This window comes from Hippoglossus hippoglossus, chromosome 6 (assembly GCF_009819705.1).
Source record: "Hippoglossus hippoglossus isolate fHipHip1 chromosome 6, fHipHip1.pri, whole genome shotgun sequence".
Taxonomy (NCBI): Eukaryota; Metazoa; Chordata; class Actinopteri; order Pleuronectiformes; family Pleuronectidae; genus Hippoglossus; species Hippoglossus hippoglossus.
In genome coordinates, this window is record NC_047156.1 from 2,515,788 (window position 1) to 2,536,833 (window position 21,046).

General features: G+C 45.3%; 2 protein-coding genes and 1 long non-coding RNA gene across 3 annotated transcripts in view; 2 read left to right on the plus strand and 1 right to left on the minus strand.

Annotated features, from left to right (window-relative positions):
- Positions 1–936: 936 nt before the first annotated feature.
- LOC117763759 lies at positions 937–3,451 on the plus strand. Its single transcript, XR_004614212.1, has 3 exons — positions 937–947; positions 1,129–1,133; positions 3,365–3,451. It is a non-coding gene; the product is annotated as an uncharacterized LOC117763759 (long non-coding RNA).
- rassf10a (Ras association domain family member 10a) lies at positions 1,201–3,457 on the plus strand. The gene is made up of 2 exons (XM_034589148.1): positions 1,201–3,318; positions 3,372–3,457. Exon 1 carries the CDS (start codon positions 1,634–1,636, stop codon positions 3,050–3,052), a length of 1,419 nt encoding a protein of 472 aa, XP_034445039.1. The 5' UTR covers positions 1,201–1,633; the 3' UTR covers positions 3,053–3,318; positions 3,372–3,457.
- Positions 3,458–17,376: 13,919 nt separating this feature from the next.
- si:ch211-266k8.4 (rab GTPase-activating protein 1) overlaps positions 17,377–21,046 on the minus strand; it is a 45,165-nt gene continuing 41,495 nt past the window's right edge. The window contains exon 15 of the mRNA XM_034589147.1: positions 17,377–18,168. Coding sequence (XP_034445038.1) covers positions 18,102–18,168 — 67 coding nt within the window. The 3' untranslated portion in view covers positions 17,377–18,101. The remainder of the gene's footprint in view (positions 18,169–21,046) is intronic.

Below are 21,046 nucleotides of genomic sequence, written 5' to 3' on the forward strand. Positions count from 1 at the left end.
ATAGGGAAAAAAAACAACATTCGGTGTTATCTCACATCCCAGACACTGACGGACTGATCCTCTTTATCCAGATCTGCTGCACGCCACGCTCTCTCTCTCTCTCTCTCTGTGTGTGTGTGTGTGTGCAGACACAAACATACAGTATTACTCAGAGCAGCACGCACACACACACACACACACACACACACACACACACACACACAGGCATTAGTGTGTCTTCCCAGATGTTTTTCAGAGCAGTTATTTGACCAACAAACGTGGTTTTGTGCATCACTGAGCTGAGGTTACAGAACACAAACGCACTAATGGTGGCTGCTGGGGGATGAACTCCATTAATGTCACACACACACACACACACACACACACACACACACACACACACACAACACACAACAAAGCACTCTTAATGCAGATAGATAAATAAATAAACGAACAAATCCCTTTATGAGTTTGATATTCGGTGGTGAAAGAGCAGATTATGGACTCAGACTCTGTGTGAGATCAGAACTCTGCGGGTGTAATAGATGGATTTTCCTTCTGCTTTCACGCTCAATCCATCTGAGCCTGAAACGTTCGGCTGTGACGGGGATTATGAGACGAAGCTGCACAACAATGCTGCTGCTGCAGAGTCAACCCAGAGGTTTCAGCTGGAGGGGGGGGTGGATCTGTGTCTCGGCTCATCCTGAATCCTGTTGTCCTCGGAAACTATTATGTTTCACTTTAAGAATATGTCAATGTTCTTGATTCAAGTTCTATATATAAAATTGGTTGTATTTGAGTTTTCTTTCTATCTATTGTAACTCACATTAAAGTTTATGATTAAAACAGATTCAGTTAGATTTGTCTCTCGTGAGGGTTTGATAACAATATCTGATATCTGATATCTGCAACAGTCCTGGAAATATCGGTCGAGTTCTGATTGAGAGTCTTGACTTTCCCACTAGTGTGTGACCTTAAGACTGTTATCACACACACACACACACACACACACACACACACACACACACACACACACACATCAAACAACAGCCGGGCATGGTTCGGTAATCTGGAATGATTCTGATACCTGTAAACTATTATACATTTTGTGTGTGTCTGAGTGTGTGGGTGTGGGTGTGTGTGTCTGAGTGTGTGTGTGTGTGTGTGTGGGTGTGTGTGTGTGTGTAGCAGAGAGAGAGGCTGGTAGAGAGACGGAGGGGGCGTGTCTCAGCCCTCAGCCTCCTCCTGCTTGTCCCGCAGCAGACTCAGTCTGTCCCGTCACCAGGACGCACCTCTCCTCTCCTCTCCTCCTCCTCCTCCTCTTCCTCCTCCTCTCCGGAGCAGTGCGCCGGCCGGAGCTCACTCTGCCGGGTACAGAGAGGGATGAGGCCCCGGCAGGCAGCCCGGGAACAGCGAGGAGATACATGGATGTAATGGTTGTGGAGACGTCGCTGCTGGTTCTTCACGGACCTGACGGATTGTGAGCGCGTCACAGTGGGAACTTTACGCAGCGCGGAGTTTTGTTGTGGATGAATTTTACGCGTCGATGATGGATCATTATGTTTAAATCAACTCCAAACGGACTCTGGAATCTAAAGACTGTTCTTGTCTGTGTAACTTTCTGAGTCACCACGTAAACTTTTTTCTCCCGGAGATGGAGCCGGAGGAGGGGAAGGTCTCCGTGTGGGTATGCCGGGAGGAGAAGCTGGTCTCCGGCCTGACGAAGCGAACCACCTGCGCCGACGTGGTGAAGGTTCTGCTGGAGGACCAGAACCTGCAGCAGGGCACCTCCGCCGCGATGCTGTCCGGGTCCCCGCAGTCCTACTGCTTGGTGGAGAAGTGGCGGGGCTTCGAGAGGACCCTACCGAACAAGACCAAGATCCTGCGGCTGTGGAGCGCCTGGGGAGACGAGCAGGAGAACGTCCGCTTCGTCCTGGTGAAGACCGACGCGTCGCTGCCCAACAACGGGCCCCGCAGCGCCGAGGCCCGGGTGGTCCAGAGCCGGGACAGCGGGGGTCCGGGCGCCGGGCTGAAGGGAACCGCCAAGAGCTGCTGGACCGCCGCGGCCGCCGCAGCCAACCTGTCCCAGGAGAAGCAGCGGCGCATCGTGCGCAAGGCTTTCAGGAAGCTGGACAAGATGAACAAGAAGAAGGAGCACACCGTGTGCAAGGACCAGGGCTCCGTGGAGAAGATGGAGACCCTGGTGCACCTGGTGATCTCCCAGGACCACACCATCCGGCAGCAGGTCCAGCGGGTCAAGGAGCTGGACCGGGAGATCGAGCGCTACGAGACCAAAGTGCACTTCGACCGCATCCAGAGACACGGGGTGAACTATGTGCAGGACACATACATGGTGGACGCGGCGGCGGACCCCGCGGCCGCCGGCCCGGACTGTCAGGACGCGCGCTGCACCGCGGAGGCGCTGGCGCAGTTCGAGGAGTACGCGCGCCGCTGCGAGGAGGTGGTGCGGCTGCAGGAGGAGCTGACGGAGCGGGAGGCGCTGGTGGAGTGCATCACCGGGGAGATCCAGGAGGAGCTGAACCGCCGCTGGATGACGCGGCGGCGGGAGGAGAGAGGAGCCGAGGACGCGGAGGGCGCCGCGGAGGAGACGAGCCGCGCCGCGTCCGCCGCTCCAGCTGTGGAGCCAGATGCTGAGAGTCAGTCCGAGGACGAGGTCCTGCTGGAGGAGGAGAGGATCAAGACACAGCTGGACACGAGTCTGTACATCGGCCTGAGGCTGAAGACAGACCTGGACTCCATCAGGGGGGACTTGGACCTGAGTCTGGCACTCTGGGAGACCAAGGAGAGCGAGCTGCTGGAGCTGCTGGCCCGGGTGGAGAGCATGGACATGGAGCAGCTGGAGGGCTCGGTGGGTGATGGTGCTGAGGAGCAGCTGGGGGCAGGGAGCGCTGACACTGAAGCTGCCCCCTCAGAGAAGAGCAGCGGCTGGGTGGAGCAGGCCAGAGGACTGTCCAAGGCCTGCAGCACCAACGACGACGACTCGGACACAGGCCTGAGCTCCATGCACAGCCAGGACTCCGACAACCCGCCTGTGTGCGAGTCGCTGGTGTAACTTTGGACTCGAACGCAAGAGCCACAAACTCAGGGGCCGAGAAATCAGTGTTGGTCGAAAGGGGGAGATGGTCTTCCTTCCTCAAAACGCACCTCAGTACGGACACTGTAATTCTATAGCAATAATTTCTGTATGTAGTCGTTGCACAATAAGCTAGGAGGGGGTGCTGCTCCACCGCTGACCTTTGACCTCCGTGTGGAGAGGCAACAAACTAGACCACGTGTTAGGAGAATTAGCCTCGAAGAGTATTAAAGCAGTATTGTGTAGTCCTCAAACTGGTTTACACAGATCTGATCACAGAGCGCTGATAAGAGCTGAGGCTGAGAGGTTTCAAACGGAAAGTTTCCCTTTAAAAAGGTCAACGCACAGGACAGTCTGATGTCATCACACACACACACACACACACACACACGCACACACACACACACACACACACACACACACACACACACACACACACACACACACACACACACACACAGGTCAGACACACACACATGCTGTCCAAGCTCGTTCAGTCAGACACACAAAGAAGCAGCATCAGTTCAGTGTCGTACCAAAAATCATCATTTCAATTTGTAGAAATCCTTAAGTTTTATCAGATTAGGAAAGAAAAACGGCAAATATTGTGATCAGGAGTTTACATGGACACCGATATTCTCAGATTAAGACAATAGAATTACGAGTAAAGTCGTGATATTATGAGAAAAATGTCTTTTCTTTACAAGAAAAAGTTGTAAGTTGTAATTTTACTTAAACAAAGCTGTAATACTACCAAAAAAGTCATAATATTACTAGAATAAAGTCGTAATTTAACAAGAATCAAGTAATTTTCACAAAGTTGATCTTCTGATATTCACCCTCTAACATTATTCTCGTTAATGTATTTTATTCTTGTACATTTACAACTTTATTCTACAAATCTCAGATCTTCATTTCCTTAAAGTCGCCCTAATACTCCGTCGCACTTACATGCAAACAGCGTTTTCCGATCACTTTAACTTGAATAAGCTCATATAGGAATAATCAATAATCACATTAAGATGTGGAGTATTCCCACATTAGTTGCAGTTTTCGGTCTGATCCCGTCTGAGCCCAAGAGAAAACGAACCAGGCCCGACAGACGTTGTGAGTCTGAACCCGACCAGCTCATGTCAACTTCCTAATCAACAGTCAGATCGTCGGTGTCCATGTAAACGTCTCTGATCCGTTTCCCTCAGCACAGTCGACACTTCACATCGTCCTCAGTGTAGATGTAAAGTCTCTGAAGCACAAAGAGTCGTGTTGGTTTAGTGTTAGAGATAAAAACATGTGGTACCTGTTCTGTCTCTGCAGCTCAGTCAGTGGATGTTTAGTGGATCTATCAGCCTTTAACATCTCTTATAGAAACTACACACGCTGTCGGCTGTAGCTTCACATTCACGTGACATGAGAGTGATGTCGATCTCATCTCATCATCACACGTTATGGATGTTTCTGAGCTTCAGGGGTCACGACCTCCAGGCTGGGAACCTCTGGTTTAAAGCACAGGGAACAGATTCAGATCCAGATTCAGATCCAGATTCAGATTCAGATTCAGTGCAGCGTCGTCACAGCAACATCACATCAGAGCAAAACACCGAGATTCTGGGCACTTGCTTGATTAAAGGTGTGTTCCAACAATTTAGTCCGCTCCTCTGTAAAGAAAACTGAAGCAGGAGAGACGGATACACCCTGATAGGTCAAAATCAGTATCCTACATTTCCCACAATGCAACTTGACAGCGTTTGTAATCAGACTTTCCTGCCTCTTGCTAAACTAAAGTTTATTTAATGTGTGAAATTGGTGGAATGCCCCTTTAAAAACATGAGTTTGGCTTCTTTCCCTAAAAAAACATCACAAACAAGTAAAACCTTGAGTTTGTATCGAGGTTAAACTTCAGAAACGATTTGCTTGTAGTAGAAATGGGTTTGATAAGGAAAAATCCACCAGGGACACAAACATGAGTCAGAACAACAGAGAACTACGATCTACAAAGTCAATGAAGTGTTTCTGGATCGATCAGCAAAGTTTTACTAGAGAAAAATACATTTTACGTCAGATGTGCTGTACTTCCTCTCGTAGAACAGGAATGAAGCTAAACTACCCTGGATACACGTGCACTTTATTTGAAGCCAGAGTCTGTGTAGTGGTGATGGAAGAGCGGAGCCATCTTGTTTTTATATCATCGAAAAAAAACCCAAACTTATCAGAAACACTGTGTGATCAGAACTACCTAAAATGACAGAAATCATCTTTAAGAAAAAATGTTTCTAACGTGTACTTTGATTTCTTTGTTTGTTTGACCCATGTCCCGTCCACTAACTTGGAGGAGGTGGGTGTTTATCTTTATTTACAGTCTATGTTCTGAACGTCTGAGTCCAAGCTTTTGTTTAATAATCTCCGAGACATAAAGATGAACTATTTTAATCCTTAGTTCACTCATTACGTCCTGGAAGTGGCTCCTGGTGAATATGTGTGTGATCTGTTCTCTCTGGTTCCAAGAGCTGCACGGACGAGACCGAGAGGAAAACATTAATTCAAGATCTTCCCTCGAGTAAACACACCGCTCAGTATTTGCGTGGGGCCGTCGTGATGTCACATCGTACATGTTTGACTTTGTGTGAAAAGTAAAAAAACCTTTGTAACACCCAGAGGAGACTGTGGCTTTAGCCGTTAGCTGTGTCCAGACACCAACATATATCCTGTGTCGCTAATTCATGTCGTGTGATCGGCGAAGCTTCTTCAGCAGCTGTGAGGCGACAGCAAGAAAAACGATGGGATGTTCTGTGGCTGCATCGTAACACCAGTCAGCTCCTTATTACACATGACTGTTAGTGGTGAAATAAACAGTGAAACACACCTGCTCTGTGCTTTGGTTTTATTCAGCGTGACTGAGGATTTTATACAAACTGATTTCTTTCCCCTGCGTTTTACTAAATATCTCCGTTCAGACGAGAACAGAGAAACGACGACGACTAACAAACAAGGAGGAAAAGGTTTGTTTTGTTAAATATCATTAGATTATTATTATTTTAAAACTAAAACGTATCAGGAATAACCTCCGTTCATTAAGACGCATGTTATGTGACCATTAACGTTCACTGTGCACGTGCATGTTGATGTGAACAGGAAGCAGATTGTAAAACTAAAACATAGAAGTGTGGAACCTCCAGGTTTGTGGTTTCTTGTTTAGTTTCTGAATGAAATAATGATCTGGAGACATCAACACTGCAGAGCTGGACAGTGAAAGGTGACTGTGTGTGTGTGTGTGTGTGTGTGTGTGTCTGTGTGTGTGTCTGTGTGTGTGTCCAGTCGTACCCGTCATGCATACTTGTGTTTAATTGCTGCTTCTTGATCGCTCGTCCATGAGCTCCTGCATCAATAATGCCACAGCATGAACCAGAGACCTGAACACTCAGGTTTCCACTCAGTAACACAAACCTTCACAGCTTCTCAACAGACTCACATCACACACATCACACACGTTACAAAACTAAATACACATTAATTCACTCACTTGTGTCCAAGTCGGTTTTTAATTTGTCAGAGTTTTGAAATTTAAAAACGTCCAAATGAATAAAAGTGAACGGATTCTAACTTGTGGCGCTCGCAGCGAAGACTAATGACATTTTAAATATTCAGCAGCAGCGTCTCAAAGTTCTCAAACAGCTTCTTGTGCCCATTGTGTTGACATTGTTGTGTTAACTGCTCCCCCACACACACACACACACACTCGAGACTGAATTTTCAATCTTAAGTTTAGAAAAATAATTAACAGAAAATATATTTTAAGATATAGAAAGTTACGCCACTGGACGTTTCCCATTTCTCCAGTTTTCTGTTGCTCGTTAAAATGAATCGTTGCGAATTATTTAAATTACGTCACCGGGGAGAACGACTGAGTTCTTCCTCACAGCTAAAGCAGAATCTACTGGTGTGATGACGAGTTTACACCATGTGACAGGAAGAAGCTCCGCAGAGCGTTGGGATGTAATAACTGAGCGATGACCGAGACGTTAACTTATATGAAAACCATCTAATCTTTAAGTTTTTTAACTTTGCAGAACTTTTACATTCGCTGAAAACATATAGAGGACAGTGAATGTGATGAAACAAACATTATGTTCAAACGATAACAATCAAATCTTTAATATTTCTCCAGATATATGTTGTTTTTTGACCTCTAACGAGATGTAAAAGTCACATCGTGTCCCTGACGTCACTGACGAGTCAAACCTCCTCTTCCTCGCCTCCTCACAGAGTTCCAGACATTTCTGCAGACAAAGGTTGTAATTTGGTGCCGTGTTTCCGTGTGGGTTCATCTCTGCCATGAACACGATGCCACACCTCGCTGGTCTATGTTCGGCATGTGAAGCACCATCCCAGAATGAGCCTCGTACCTACAGCTCTGACTTCCACCCGGGGGAAACCACGATACGAGAGCACACAGATCAAATCCAGTGTTTACTCAACAGAGCCGCTGCATTGTGAGCGCCACGGGGGGAATTCCTGAAAAGTGTGCGAAAGGAGAAAACTAAAAACACGGGGGAACATATACTGAATATAATTATATACATGCAGACAGATTGAAAATAGCAAAGACACTGAAAGAAGAGCGAGGTTAGGGCTGAAGAAGCAGCTAAAAACAAACACAACAGTTAAAGCTGGTTTCAGACCCTGAAACTGGAAGAATACAAAGATCTCAGGATGGAAAAGAGGAACCATGAAGACGTCCACTAGACTCCAGAGCTGCTGGTGATGAAGTTCTTCCTCCTGCTGCTCTACCAGGCTCCGGATCTATAGATGGCATCAGTCTTTCAGGTCAACGTAAAAATTCTCAAGTATCGTTTAACATGTTAAAGCATCACATGGAGAGTTCAGCTTGATTAAAACATCAGTGAATGTGTTTTATTTGGCTGCAGGAACATCCGAGTAAACACCCGAGTGCACGTCCATCACACGTCAGACAGTTTCCCCGAGGCGGCGTCTCTCTGCTCGGTCGACTGTCGGCTGATCCGTCTCATGTTGACGTGTCACTCAATATGTTTGTTGTCATCTGAAACCGTGCGTTTCATTCCTACACATTGAAACCAATCCAGGGTTTCGTTAACTGGACGTTGAGTTGCTCAGGATTTCGCTCCATCTGTTGTTTAACTGTGTAAATGTGTGAACGTCCGAGTGACTGGCAGCCGACACACTTTCTCCTGTCGTCAGTGGCTCAGTTTCCACCGTCGTGTTCATTTGATATCAATGGGCTCTTCTCTATCTCAGCTCTCTCTCTCCGTTCAGCTGGGACCGGCTCCAGCTTCGTCCACAGGATGAAGTGTGTAGGTGAAGGACGGAGGGAACGTCTTCCTCTGAGTGTGTGAGTGTAAAGTGTGTGTCACGTGATCACGCTGTCATCGTACTTCTCGAGTCACGTTCATCGTCCAAGCATGATGCTGGAAAGACGTCACATGAGAAGAGATGCGTAAACAGACGTGAGCCACATCCGATTACACCTTATAATACTAAGTGTCACAAAATGATCAAATGATCGTACATCATGGACATTTGGGCATTAATGATCGTACATCGTACAGAGGGTAAAATAATCTCACAAATACGATAATTATGGTACATCTGGCAACATTTGACGTAAACTTTATCGCCACCTACTGGTCCAGTACGGTTGATTGAGCGTTTGTAGCCCGATTTGAGATATTTTGTAAAAACGAAGGTTGTGTGAACAAAAATGTTTTTTAAATGGAGACAGACACAGAACTTCAGCTGAGCCCTTCTGTGCACATGACGAACAAACATAAAGACACGAAGAGCGAGCGATATGATGAGGTTATGCAACCTTGTTAGTGTGTTTGTGTGTTTGTGTGTTTGTGTGTGTGTGTGTGACCCCGGTGATGTGTTGGCAGAAACAATGTGAGGTGGTGTGAGGCCAGTTACTAGCAGCTGCTCACATCTCCACCGAAAACACTGGTTTATATAACCGGTGCTGAGAAACACACACTGCAGGGACAACACAGTGTGTGAGTACATGAGTGGTGATTTAACCAGCAGTCTCTGTATGTGAGTGTGTTAATGTGCACATCACAATAATGTGTGTGTATTCCAGGAGCATGGCAGCGTGAAGATGACGCAACCGTGTAACGTATGAAATGAAGTGAAAACGTCACGATGAAAAACAAAAACATCAAACAACCAGAGAGGAAAGTGAAGAAGTGAGTTTCTCTGCAGCTTCAGGCCGCGCACGTGAAAAACACACAAACATCTGTCCAGTGTGTGTGTGTGTGTGTGTGTGTGGAGTTAATCCCTGTGAGAGGCAGGACTGTGTGTTACAGGGGGTGAGATGCTCACACCAGAGGTTTGTGTGTCCTCCAAACACACACACACACAGACACACACACGACTGTCTTAACAATACGTGCACATCACCATCGTTCCCTCACAGCAGATCTGATGATGAAGAAGATGATGAAGATGAGGATGATGAGACGTAGTGGACGGACGTCTCCTTCATCTCTTCACCTTTCATGCTCTCGTTTGCTCTTTTAATCTCAGTGTGTGTTTCCAGCGCTCGGGGACAAACCTCTGGTCCCACAGCTGGGGACAGATGTGGCTTCATCTGAGTTAAAACACCTCGTCAGCCGCTAATCTGCTGCTGGAGCGAAGCTAAACGATTTAACATTTCACTGGATTGATCGAGATGATGATATTGGAAAAATAATGAATTAATGTGTCAGTGATCAGACTGAAACGACCTCTCTCACCTGAGAGACGCAGAAAGTCTCAGTTAAAAGTGTCGGTTTGAAAGAACAGGACTGAAAATATTAAAATATTAACCTGAAATCACTAAAATTGTGTCTGTCCTATAAAATGAAATGAATTAGTTTAAATTCTATTAAAAACTAAACTGTAAAAAGTCAGTTATAAACCCAGTGACAAAAATTACACGTGAAATTTGTATTTAAACATTTTTTTTAATTCAAAATGAAAACTGATGGACAGATAGATAGAAATAACTGAATTTGAATTTCTTGGAGGATTATTCTTATTAATTCTTCCAGTAGATGTTCAGATGCTTCAAATATAACAAAGGAAAAGTTCTGTCCGTCACAAAGATAATTCAATAACAGATTAATAATACTAATACCAAACGGCAGCAGGCGGTCTGAGGCGTCTGCAGGAGCCACCTCCCGGTTGTGCACTGACCATGTGGTATTAGATCCCCTCAGCATTAACCTTTTATCACAGCTTATGTAGAGCGCTGACCCCCGAGTAACAGGTCACGCAGCTCATGATTTATTGAGCTCGTCAGTGATATTATTTATTTAAATGTTGTTTTTCCCCTCAGTGCTGAATGTGTCTGAATCCACATGCTCCATAAAGTCTAGCGACACTGACAACTGAGCGAGCGGCTGCGATCATGAATAATGAAGCAGAAACAGCTTGTCGGGCCGGAGCCGCTGTTCTGCCGCGTCGCTCTGCATTAAGCCTCCGACTGATGAGGCCAGAGAGGAGGAGAGAGAGAGTCTCACTTCAGACGCTCATGTAGCGACAACAGCTACGAGCGAGTCGGACGCGTCAGCAGCCGCGTGAGAGGGCAGGAGATACTGAGACGCTCTTCACAGCACGTGTGTGTGTGCTATCAAGACTTTAATGTGAAAACGTGATTTAAAACCAGTGTTAAAAAAAAAACATGACTCCTTTAAGCTGCGGTGTCTTGTGGGTAATAAATGCTTTGCTGTGTAATTATCTTGTGTTACAGCAGCAGAGCTAGAAAGTGACAGGGAACAAGGATTAACAAACAAATCGGGTTGTGAAAGTGATTAGAAGCTCTGATGGTGTGTGTGTCTGACACGTCAGGTTCTCTGTGCTGCTGCAGCTTCAGGACGTTTATTTAAAGACCCTGGAAACGTTCTCTCCACGAGCTGTGGTTCTATACGAGTAACATGGTTCTACAGGATAGAACCGAGAAGATATGAAATCAGTTAGAAATCTCTGCAGGAACATTAAGTGTTAAGGGCGGAGAATTGGATGTGAGAACACGACAACGACATGTTGGCTCACATGCAGAGTGAAGGTCATACGTGTGCTCATTCATTCGAACACGCCCCTGCAGAGGAGAGTCCACCACGCACATGGAAACTCACAGGTTCTGGGAAAATGTCGCACTCGGGTGACGTTTTCTGTTCGTACTCGTCCACGATGTAAAAAAAAACCCACTCCGGGGATTATTTCCAAAGTTCTGTGACTGGTTCCTGTTCTGGAAGTTTCCTGGAAGCTGGTGAAAGGAGAACTCAGGCAGAAGAGTTTAGTAGACTTGATGCATCAAGGAGACCAGAAGGTGGAACAATAGATAAAAGCAAGTGTCACCACCCAGTCTGAAGATGTCTCCCACAGCCTCCCCAGTATATCTCCCTCTACTTGCGTCACCCGTTCCAACAGCACATCCATGAAACGCTAGAATTGCTGTCACTCTCCATGTTACACGTAGGTGTTGGCATCCTAGAGAGAAGGGAGAATCTGTGGAACTAGACAGGCGCTCTTCTCCTGTACAGATATGTGTAATATACAATATACATTAATATAAAGTGGCGTATACAGTAATGTGTGAGGATTGTTCAACAGTTACCAGTTGTTATAAGAACGTTTTAATTAAAACCGTGGGAACGAGCGACTTTATTCCTCAAACGAGAGCCAGGGACAAATTTAACAGCCTCCAATGAAAACATGTGGCAGCTCGGTGTTTGATTAATGTGGGTGGAGACAGCAACGGCGTTACAGGAACCAGCTTTTCCAGTTACGGTGAAGTGAAGCGCCCTTTATGCACAGGTGCACAATTTGAGTTTGAATATGAACACGTCTATCATCTGATTTGACATCTCTTCACGTGGAGCTTCCTCCAGTCGGAGACGTCTCGAGACCGAAACCCATGAAGACTCCGTGTCGTCTGACTTGTACTTTATGTTCTTAAGCTTCAGATCACGTTGAGGGAACAGGAAACTTGCTTTTCTGCCTCTTTCTTCACAGACTCCTCCAAAATATAACAAATCGGGAAAACGAAAATGTCAACGTTGCAGTATTTTGTCCACTAAGCATCACTGCAGTTAGTACGACACGTACTGAAGTCACGAGTTATTTCTAAAAGAAACACTGAGCTACTTTGTTAGCGATGCTAGTGAGTGTGAGTTAAAAACCCAAGGACGAGGACGAGCAAGGCCGACCTGCAGAGAGAGAGAGAGAGAGAGAGAGAGAGAGAGAGAGAGAGAGTAAACAAGAGAAACAAGAGGCTGTGATTTATAGAGGAAAGGGGGGGGGGGGGGGGGGGGGGAGTCAGGCCTTGACATTTATGACCTTGACGAGCCGGTTCTGTTCCGTTTTTATTCGGTCACTTCAATCTTCCCCGGCTCCTGCACCCGTCTGCCAGTCAGAGCCAGGAGGAGGGGGGGGGGGGCGATCAATATTTTACAAAAGCAGCTCAGCCAGAGAAGACGGAGCGGCAGCGGTGACGTCACGGACACGAAGACACAAAGACACAAAGACACAAACTGTAGAAGCTCCGGAGCCGAACACAGAGTCCTGACGGGCAGGGTGACACAAAACAAACAACGTGTGTGTGACTGCAGCTCCTCCGTCACTTTAATATCAAGATATGGATTTTAATTTTAAAGTGTCACTGCTTTCGATTCATTTTCTTTTTGTGCACTTCAATCATTTCTTCAAAAAAGCACAATCAGAGACATAAATTATTAATATTTTCTTATTACCTGTAAATCTCAAAGCACAAAGATTTATACTGAACAATGAAAAACTTCAAGTCCAAATTAACTTTACATTTTTAATTATTGTTTGGAAAGAAATTAGTACTTTCAATTATGATCGTAAGTGATATATTTTAATGCATATTTTTATATGCATAGAAAACACTTTTTTAAATGACACTGAATCGAAAGGTTACGAGTCGTGTAAATGCAAACTTATGCAAATTATCATAAATGAAGTGCTTTGATATTTCAGAATCAAAACACCTTTCCCACTGCACCTTGTAACTATCAAACAGTGACCATTACCCATGTCAGGATATTAAAAAGTTAAATGGAATTAGTTGCAATGAGAAAATTGTACATTATGGTAAATATATTATTTCCATCTTTCGTGTGCATGAAACACAAAGAGCTCTGGTTCTGTATCAGAGGAGAAAACAGTCGGATAAAACGCTGGTGCATCATCTGGTGGAAAAAACGAGATGAAAGATGAAAGGCATTTTGGAAAACTGGCATCGAACACGAGGACGGCTCATCTGACGGCGTCCCGACATCATCACACAGGAAGTGAACTATTTCAGTCATTCGTTTTCCAGGGTCGGGTCAGAAGTGGAACAGTGCAAATGACCATCAGGCAGAAAATAAAACCTGTAGAACCAATCAAATAAATCCTCCCCGGTGAGGGAGAGGCGCTCCACCCGGCGCAGTAATGTAAACTGTGGATTAACCATCAACCAGGAGTCAACACTCGCACGGACCGGAGCTGCCTTGAACCTCAGGTTCCCTCACACCTGACGGAGGCAAACACAGCGTCAGCGTCTGAGGGAACAAGACGTCCAACAGATCTGTGAAGGTTGAGTGTGTGAGGAGGAAAAGCTTCTCCCCAGAATCACTCCCACAAAGAAAAGAGCCGACAAATTACAGCGTGGTACGTGTGTGTGTACTTGTACTTGTGTGTTTGAAGGACCACTGTACTTGTATTGAGAAAATAACTTTAAGACTTGTTTAAGGATTTGCTTTTAGGGTTAGAACTACGTTTAGTACAAGGGTTAGAAGTACAAGACTGTGTGGTGCATAATTTATGTTGTGGGAACCTAAACCGTCACATTAACCTAAAATAAATCAGTAGACGTGAAGGCAAAGACTTGTTTTAAGGTTAGACTAAAGTTGGATTGTTTGTCTGTGTGTGTGTGGGTGTGGGTGTGTGTGTGTGTGTGTGTGTGTGTGTGGGTGTGTGTGACACTAAAGCGAGTTCCCACAGGTGGACGACATCAGAGCTGCCAAGAACATGTCAGTCATATTTCACTGGGTTTACATGACAGGTGCATCGTGACTCGTCTTCCACTTAGCCGGTAAAGTATAATTATAAATACACATTCAACCTTCATTCATTCAGCTGCACAATAATCTCCTTCTCTCCCAGATATTCATAAAAGTTGGAGTATTTGGTGGCGAATATAAAGTTTTGTAAAACCAAATAACAAATACTCTCCACACGTCTTTTACATTTTTCTTCGTGTTGACATGTTTGTTGTCCTGCTGCAGCATGACGTGAGACACACGAGGACGATGAGTGGAATTAGATAAGTTAAGAAGCAGCTCAGGGTTAAAAGAATGCAAAGCTGCTGGAGGGAGATCAGATCTGAGATCAACAGATTCGAAAAGGCAGAGGAAAAAGAGACAAACAGCTGAAGTGAACATCTTACTGTCGCTTTGAAATCACCCAGGTGTCAGAGAACAGGCAGAAAACCAGCTGCACTGTTTCACCGTCATTCAAACAGGCTCTGCAGGAGAGAGGAGCCGTCGAGAACATCACACATTGACGTGTTCTGGAAAACATTTTAGTTTTATCAATCTTCTCGTCTAAGAAAGGAAACCAGCTGATGCACCTCGGCCTCAAACATCTTTATATTTTCACTAATTGTGCTTGAATCAACTCAAATAAACACGAATCCATCATCGGGACCGGTTGGTTTCCTCTGGAGAAATGACACCATGAGTGATTTTACAGATGATGCTGCTAAACGGAGCGGCGGCTGCACAAGGTTGCACATCTGGAGAGTGTGTGTGTGTGTTATGTGTGTGTGTGTGTGTGTGTGTGTGTGTGTGACCGGGCGATAGTGCGAGCGGCCGACAGGATGTTCGCTCCGACTCCAGCCTCATCTCCATCGGCACCAACAGATGAATGGAGGGAAACAGATGCTGCCTTTCGCTTTCCTGTTCGCCACTTCCTATTACCTCTGCAGTGTGTGTGTGTGTGTGTGTGTGTGTGTGTGTGTGTGTGTGTGTGAGTGTGTGTACCAAGCCTTATTTTCCTGTTTCCATTATTTAATTCCTAAAGTTCTCGTCAGCTCAACCAAGTGATTTAGACGCGACCTGATGTGTGAATTACTTCATGTTCCGTCCACGGACTCTGGTCTTAAACCTGACGTCACTTCACCAACCCTTCTGCTCATATTCCTCATTTGAGTATCATCACTCTGAAAGGTTTACATGCTCTAAAGTTCAGAGGACGTTCAGTGAACTTGGAGTCACTAGCTGCAGCCACAGCTCTTCAAACTGCCAGTTTAAAGTCAAACACTTAATCAGAGCCTCACTAGATTCTTCTGTCTGGTCTCAGAGCAGCAGACAGAACGACAGACGCCCGAATGATCCACACGTCGGCAGAGTTTGTGATTTAAAGTCGACTCTTCGTGCTTCGTGTTTTTCTTCCCGCTCTGAAGTCTCCGTCACTTACTCCCAGGAGTTAATCTGTGTGTCTGATATGTAAACACAGATCTGAGGAGTTACTTCACGCTGCTGTCGTTCGGTACGATCTCAGATCTGAGGCTGAGACGCCGAGCTGCTCTTCGACTGCGGAGCAGGGATCAGGTTCAGAGAGACTCTCCTCCACTTTCCCTCCCAATGAAAGAATGTGACGGTAGATTAGCTCAACAGGCAGAATCAGGAGGCAATCATTAACTCCAGCTTCCTGCTCAGCTACACACAGGAATCTTTGGAAATCCATCCACCTTCCCTTTCACACGTGGAACTGTTAAACACGTCTCTCGTGTTTGTTCCATCGATCTCTCTGATCTAATCCGATCTAATACGACTTCCTGTGCTCATGCAGCTTCTTTCTTTGACCAAATGGATTCTACTTGAGTTTGTTTTGCTTTGATTTGTTTATTTTTTAATCCGTCTCTTTTGCAATTACCTTTAAATGATGCTGCATTATTTTATCAGCTTTCCTACTGATTATATCATTTGCCGTCATTGATTTAAATGATATATGAATTTGCTTGTTGTCCTTGATTGTTTTCTTGTTTTCATTGGTCCTCTAACTTTGTAACGGCTGTTTTGAAAGTTATTATTTCATACTTTTGAAAACGGAATCCCTGCTTTTAGATTTGAAAATGACAAACGGACGTTGAGCTATCGATATGTGGCATCTGGTCAAAACAGATTTATTCTGGCAAATATGTTCTGATCCTAGTTTGGTGAAGATTGAGACGGTGGAAAAAGTTTGTGTCAATATGGATCGACAAGAGTTTCACGTGTTGTGGGTTCATCGTGAAGAAGTGAGGTGCTTTGTTAAAGGCAGGAGCTGAAAGGGAAACATCAGTAAACCCTGGCCTAATGACTTCCTGTAACTTTCACTGAAATCTGTTTGGTGCTTTTTGAGACTAGTGAGCAAACAGAGAGCAACAGAAAACGTCACTTCCACTGAAGACGCTAATTATAACATGTTATGAGCCTTAAAGCCTTCACATCCCAAACAGCAATTTCCCCCGATTCTTCATGTGAAGCAGCGCAAACGTAAAAACGTGTCTAATCCTCCCGGAAAATAAACAACATGAAAATATCTGATAATGATAATGACTTAAAAACTAAAACGGGTTCTGCTTCACGTGTTCTCTGTTTGGTTTATTCTCAACGCAGGATTATCAGACTTCTGACTCACACGTGAACGTTAATGTTTGACTGTGAAGACGTCTTTCTGTTTCATAATCGCACCGGAGCAGGCTAAGTGAGCAGAGGTATGTGACCCCCCCCCACCTCTCTGTCCAGGTCGTGCAAGTTTGTGTTTGATCCTGAACCAACAGGTCAAACCATTACAAGGTCAGAGACTGGGCTCGGTACATTCCTCAGCCTTTAATAGGTCACCACTGGAACACGTCGCCCTGGAGGAGAGATAGAGGATGAACAGGACGATCGGTTCAAAGAAGGAAAGAGTGAGAGGAAGAGGAAGAGAAACAATCTTCCCATGGGCAGGGACGCACTTGGATTTTCACTTAATAGATGAATACAAGCGGTGAGATTTACAGAATATTGAACAAGGTCTTAAAAACCATGTAACTCTAAATCTAAATGTGATAAACACGATGTAACGAGTATGAGAACAGTTCTGATCGATTTGACGTTAGAACCTGCAGCTCTGACTCGAGACGATAACGTGACGCGAGGGTTGAAGCCCGATGAAAAGCCGAGGAGTCTTTGAGCAGGAGGGACGTCGCGGTCGGTCCGGGACAGACTTCCTCCTGAATAAGTAACAAGGCCCCATTAAAAAGTCAAATATCAATATTTTATTAGTGTCGATGATGTAAGACGATAAAAACAGAGTCATTCTGTAGCATTTATGGGTCAAGTGGAAAAATAAGAAACAGCACCAGTGCAGCACATAGTAACACCAAAGAGACACACACACATTATTCATGTGCATGTTTCAGAAATCTGTCTCCACATGAACTGATCTACACACTCTGGTTCAGTTAGTCTGCCAGTTTAAATCCACAGGTCTGTTCAGGTGCTGACTCAGGTCCCTCACACGAGTCCCCACACGACCCGCGCAGCGATAACTCCTTCGTTCCAGAGACAAGCTCGGGAGCCGAGACCTTCCCCGGTTGTGATTTACGATTCACGACGTACACGTAAACAAAAACACACACACGAGTGGTGATTAGACAAGTGAACAGTCAGCAGAGCAGGGACCGAATACTGTGACATCAATTTACGTGATGAGCAGGTTTCTCCTAGGAGATGATAAACATATCATTTAAATCAAATACAGGCACATACACTTTATTGCCTGTTAGTTGATGGTTCGTGAATAACTCACACAGACGGATCTGCCCCCAGGTTAATGTGCGAGCAGGGACTTTTAGTGGAGTTCCAGTGGACTTGTTCTAGTGGGAGTTGTTCATTTGGGTTTTGTGTCTCGGTCCAATAACCTGATTCACTAACTAGTGTCGTCTCCCTCTCTTGTTCCGTCACGTCCCTCTGCCTCGTCAGATGAGCGTGGACTCCCTGGCGTTCCTGAGCGGACCACTGATCTGATGTCTGGACGACAGCTCCCTGAGAGACGACGACAGGGAGAAGAGTAAATAAAGACAAACAGGACAAACACAAGACTCAGGAGATCAGGAGGAAAAACGTTCTGCTCATATTCAGGTTCATAATTTAGATTTGTGTTAATTCTTGCAGCAGAAACAGGACTTCCAGGTGAACGGGTTAATAATAATTAAATTTTCTTCTCTTTTGTTTTGGCAACAAAAAGCATCAAATTCCTGGCATATTATTTTGTTTCATATTAAAATGTTTGTCTGGGACTCAAATGACTTTTTTGCCAAAACCAATTAATTCTAAACGTTCTCCTTATAAACGACAGACATTTGTGAACACACCCTTAAGCTATCGAGCCGATTGCATTAGCGAGGAAACCGTGATGTGGAAACAAATAAAAACATCCTGAAAGAAAACACACGTCTCTGAAATATGTCCGAGGCCGCCTGCTCTCTTCTCACCTCCTCGTTTCTGTTTCTCCTCTGAAGGGATCTTACATTTTTCACAGCTCGCCAGCCTCTGGGCCTCGGCGGCGGGAAACGGGCGCCGTTCCTTTTCCACGACGTGACACACATTTCACCATCTGATAACAATCGTGACGCGCGAGTTACTTCTGATCCCGACGATGGGAGATCACAAATCTGGTCGATTCCCAACAGGAAACATTCTCCCGTGATATCACATATATCAGATTCTTTTTCAAACTCTGTGTGACTTCATCTCTGCTGTCAGGGCCGGTTGCCTCGCCTCAGTCCCACCACACAAACACCAGCTCTGTTCCCTGGATTAAAATGTCAGACTTTAGCTGTGGCGTGAGGGAGCACACGGGACAGAAAGAAAGACACCAGTGTGTCTGTGGGAGCACCTTTGTTTTCCCGTTGAGTCTGAGTCGCTAGGTTTGATTTGCATTGTGCGCTGGGAGTCAGCGTGTGTGCAGCGATTACCCTGAGCAGGTTAGCTACGGAGGCTTTAGCCGCATGTGACCGGAGACAAACCCAACCTGCCGGTAAACAGCCATTCACTGGGGCCGGCCCTCTGTCTGGCTGGCCCTCAATGCATGTCTGTGGAGGTGGCTCAATGGAAGAATTGACACTATGGTAATGGGCTCCTTGATACCGGGCCCCCCCACAGCACAAGCGTATGGCCAAGTCTGTCACTGCCACTAAGCTGCACAAGTCCACGGAGGGACGGGTGAGGTGGGCCCCACATGCTATTCAGCCCGCGGCCCGAATAATGAACCTGAATAATCACTCTTATAGCAAAAAGAAAGTCTGTGAAGAAGCTGAGGTGTGTGCCACATAACAGACAGACTCCAAGGAAGCAGAAAACCACAAAACACAACATGCGGCTCGAACAAAAACCTGACGACTAGTACACACCGTGCCACCCACGCACACTTTTCACCGCTGTTGTAAAACTTTGGGCGTTTCTGCACAGCAACAAAACAACGTATCGGCTGCAATATAAGACAACAAAGAAAGTTAGGTTTAAGGAAGAGAAGCACAAGAACGATATGTTGTCGTTGCCGTTCGTCCGTCTCTCAGGAGGATTATGCAAAAACGACTGAACCAAAAGGACGGAGTCGTTAACATTTGGAGACGATTCAATTAAGACGGTGGATCCGGGGTTGTTTTTAGAGAGAGGGCCCTTCTAGTCAGAGTACCAGAGAAACTACGATCTTTTAAAGAATTATTATACGAGTAATTTATTGTGTTTTGGGGGCTGATGCCAAAACTGATATTAGAGAGTATAAAAATGTCCTTTACAGATATATTGGCCAATATTTATATTTGAAAAACATTTGCCAATTATTCCTAAGATGCCTTTATCAAACTCTTATAACAAAGAAATGAGACTGAGGCCTGATATTTAAAGAAAACAAACAAATTCTCATCTTTTCTGAATCGTCCATATGTAAAACAATGTCTGTTGGGCTCCAGACGCAGCTTCATTGTGTTGCTGGCACATCGAGTGTTTGAGTCACTCAGAGTTAATCAGCTGTATAAGTTGTGTTCGTCCAGTTTAACCTCAAGTTAAACAGATTATCTGAAGGCTGCTGCCATATGTGAAAATGAGTTCACGGTGTCTGACGATGTCCAAACTGCAGAAACGAACAAACAATCCCATTCGTCACAGACGGACTGAAAAAAAGGCTGAAAAGTGAAAAATGACGAGGGACGGAAAATCGATTACGAGAGAAGAATGAGAGCGAGGGAGGAATCGATTGGCTCCAGTAGCTCAGGCAGACGACGGCAGCAGGTTGCTGACGTCAGCGGTCGAACGTCGTGATGGTGCGAGATGGTTACGGTTCAAATCTATTCACGAGGTGTGATCAGTGATTTGTGTGGTGCACGGTGGGATCACTCACAGACCCTGTAACAGAGCTCAATAAGGACTGAGCAGGTTTTTACTGCTTCTCTTCCTGGACTGTGTCAACCTGTGTTGTGTTTTTAGAAATATTCTAATGATAATGGTTTTTTGATGACAGACGTAATTAGTTCACAGGTAAATCGCGCCCCCCCCCCCACGCAAATGCTACGGAAAGAAATGAGCAAATAACAGAAATCTATCAATAATAGAAATGGTGTCACGCAGTCACCGGGGCAGGACGTGCTTAATGGACTTGGGTAATGACCCGTTCAGCCTGTGCACATGTTGGCATGAGGCACAAGCTGTTTCCTTAATTTTATGTGGAAACCGGCACTTGTAAAAGGAAAACCCATCCGTCCGTGCAAACATCTACCTTAATCTCCATTCACTGTGTTTCACTTGTAATATGTACAAACGGGTTAAGATGTCAACTGGAAATTACACACTATTCTTTATCCATTGTGATTTAATTATAGTGTCCTGGGATCATGCAGCGTTCCTTGATTCAGGAGGAAAGTAC

Excerpts from the sequence above, each read along its gene's own strand:
- rassf10a (XM_034589148.1), top strand. The coding sequence starts at position 1,634 with ATGGAGCCGGAGGAGGGGAAGGTCTCCGTGTGGGTATGCCGGGAGGAG.